This window comes from Cibotium barometz, chromosome 36 (genome assembly GCF_041138505.1).
Source record: "Cibotium barometz isolate CiBa-2024 chromosome 36, ASM4113850v1, whole genome shotgun sequence".
NCBI lineage: Eukaryota > Viridiplantae > Streptophyta > Polypodiopsida > Cyatheales > Cibotiaceae > Cibotium > Cibotium barometz.
In genome coordinates, this window is record NC_141081.1 from 1883652 (window position 1) to 1886479 (window position 2828).

The 2828-nt window shown below is 43.6% G+C and overlaps 1 protein-coding gene across 1 annotated transcript; it reads left to right on the forward strand.

Annotated features, from left to right (window-relative positions):
• Positions 1–449: 449 nt before the first annotated feature.
• Positions 450–2444, forward strand: LOC147617397 (glucan endo-1,3-beta-glucosidase 5-like). The gene is made up of 4 exons (XM_086775651.1): positions 450–814; positions 1289–1615; positions 1802–1835; positions 1961–2444. Exons 1-4 carry the CDS (start codon positions 736–738, stop codon positions 2157–2159), a joined length of 639 nt encoding a protein of 212 aa, XP_086631777.1. The 5' UTR covers positions 450–735; the 3' UTR covers positions 2160–2444.
• Positions 2445–2828: the final 384 nt, after the last annotated feature.

Consider the following 2828-nt stretch of genomic DNA (forward strand, 5'->3'; position numbering starts at 1 on the left):
AAATACTAGTATATTTAATTGGGTGGTGTGGCCACGTGTCTCTTTCACTCTCCCCCCCCTGTGTCTCACTCTACATGTGAGTTCTGATAGAGTATCGTAGATCTTCGATCCCTGTGCATGTGGCTTTTTAGACTCTTGGCACTGTGCATGCGCCTAGGACATGTAAATTATATGTGGGCCTAGCTGCGCGCTAACATTTAGCCTTCTTGTGTGAAAGCCGGGAAAAAGGGTCTGCTCGCAGATTCCCTACTGTCTGGTTTCTAGTAAGGTCGTCCTGGTGGTTACGTGGCTTGAAAGCTTCTCTCTCTCTCTCTCTCTCTCACACACACAAAGAGACACAACACCTCTAACACACACGTGTACAGGATTTATTCTCTCCCTCTTAACACACACCCCCTCACACACACACTCTCTCTCTCTCTCACACACACAAACCCCAATACACGCACAAACACCGACTTCTTCTCGAAAACGCAATCCACCCAAGGGCACTTTGCTTATCCCTATTTCCAGCAACTCTCACTTGTTTTTCATTTCTTTGGAGGGGCGTTAGCACGTCTCGATTGTTAGCCTTCCCAGTTGTTACCTCTTTGCGCCCCTCTGTTGCGACTCTTAACCTAACCCCGTCCAAGAAGGTTAGCGATCACACTTACAACCTCATTCATTCCGATACAGATTAGCTCTTGGCCGGGCAAATCTCCTTGAGCTCCCCGCGGAGAAAGGCCAGGCAGCTTCATGGGCTCGTACAAGCGGAGAGTGTGGAACAGCATCTCCATTCTATCCACATTGATGCTGCTCTTCTTTGTGGATGGAGGTGAGTGTTTCTTTTAGATCTCTTCGTAAGCTCCTAAAAAATCATAGTGTTTTTTCCCCAACTATATGGTCTCAAAATCCTTATAATTAATTGGGCCCTTTTTTTTAGTGTTAATGATAATTGGGAAAACATTGTGTAAGCAGTCTAGTTGGGCCGACAATGGCCAAATATAGTTTTTAATCCCTTGGCCTCTCTCAAATATGGTCTGGAAACCCTCATTACTGGCAAAACAACGGCTAATTACCACTTTTCAGGCTGTGCTAGGATAGACAATGGCCAAATATAGGGTTTAATCCCTTAGCCTCTCTCAAGTGTGGTCTCGAAACCCTAATTACTGGCAAATTACCAGGATGAGGAAATTATTGCTGTTTATAGTGTTTAATCCCTTAGCCTCTCACGTCTTAAAACCATTAACCATTACAATGGGGTGACCATTGCGATTTGGTGAATTATTATTATTATTCGGTTTTTCAGGGTCAGCAAGGATGTGGAGATTCTCCTCGGACATGGAGATTGCGGAGGTACTGCACAGGAGGCATTTGCAGACGGCCTCATACTGCGTGGCCATATCCAATGCGGACCAAACGCAGCTGCTGACCGCATTGAATTGGGCATGCGGCAGTGGAACGGGCCAGGGCAACGTGGACTGCTCGGCTATACAACAGTCGGGTTCCTGCTACACCCCCAACACGTTGGCTGCCCACGCCTCCTACGCGTTCAATTCCTACTACGTCGGCCAGAACGGCGCCTCAACGGCATGCAACTTCAACGGCGTCGCCACCACCACCACCACCAATCCAAGTATCATCATTAACCACCACCACCACCACCACCACCACCACCCGCTCTTTTTTTTCTCCATTTTCAACCCAAAAATAAAATAAAATAAAGAAAGTGTGATGTTCCATTTAAAATAATGCGTTTGTATATTCTCCCAAAAAAAATTTAAAAAAAAATAATGCGTCTGTATGATTTTCTCTGCCTCAGGTAGTGGCAATTGCGTCTACACCGCGTACACCGGGTAATTATTTTCCAAACACAAGCAATCATGGCGTCTTTTTTGGTGGGGGGATCTTCTCCCCTACTTTCCCTTGGGTCGAATTGCTGTCAATTAATTGTTGGGTGGCTGTGCGTGGTGCGTTCCAGGTCGACAACGCCTAGTACGACAACTCCTACGCCTACCACGTCCAATGGTACCCTTTCTCCAACAAGCAGCAGCAACACGACCTTTGGCAGCCCGACGACAACCGAAGGAACAACCTCTAACGCCATGGGCGCCCTTCCATCATCGATACATGCCATATGTGCGGTGATAATAGTTATGATAATCGGTTCAAATTTGTGAATATAAATAAATAAATACGCCTTTTTCCCCACCATATATATATATATATATTCACGTATATATATATATATTTAGAGAGAGATATATACGAATCCCCATAAGGTTGTTGGCGGTATTTTTGAGGTCAATGTCGCAGCCCCGCTTTTGTTGCTCCAATGTCACATCCTTCACGTTGTCGTGTCCCTTCCGCCTTTTATTTTATCAGCCTTTTGAGGGATCATTTTGTAAATGAAGAGAATTTTATATGTTGTAATCTTTCTCAACTTATCTCATTCGTTTGGACTCTCTCTCGTCCTCGCTTTTTAAAAAATATATATTATATACGCTGTACACCTTCTATACGTCTCTAGCACATGGGATATATATAGAATTGTATATTGTGACAGAATTGTATATTGTGACTGAACGGACATCAATTCCCAAATGCATATGTAACATTAGCCACGTGGTTTGGAGAACGATACATTTCCAAGTAATAATGAGTTAGAAAATTCAAAATTCTCAAAGGTCATTGATGCATAGTAGAAAAAGAAAGCATTTGACACGCGACGCTAAATTATAGATATGAAATTAAATGATACTCTTAAAGAAAGTCAAAAAATAAATGTCAAAAGTTTTCATCAGGATTACCATCGACCTCTTGTTGCAATCCCATAGGATTATCATGGA

Coding starts and splice junctions, on each gene's coding strand:
- LOC147617397 (XM_086775651.1), top strand. CDS start 736: ATGGGCTCGTACAAGCGGAGAGTGTGGAACAGCATCTCCATTCTATCC. Junction 815..1,288: donor GCTCTTCTTTGTGGATGGAG/GTGAGTGTTTCT, acceptor TCGGTTTTTCAG/GGTCAGCAAGGATGTGGAGA. Junction 1,836..1,960: donor GTCTACACCGCGTACACCGG/GTAATTATTTTC, acceptor GGTGCGTTCCAG/GTCGACAACGCCTAGTACGA.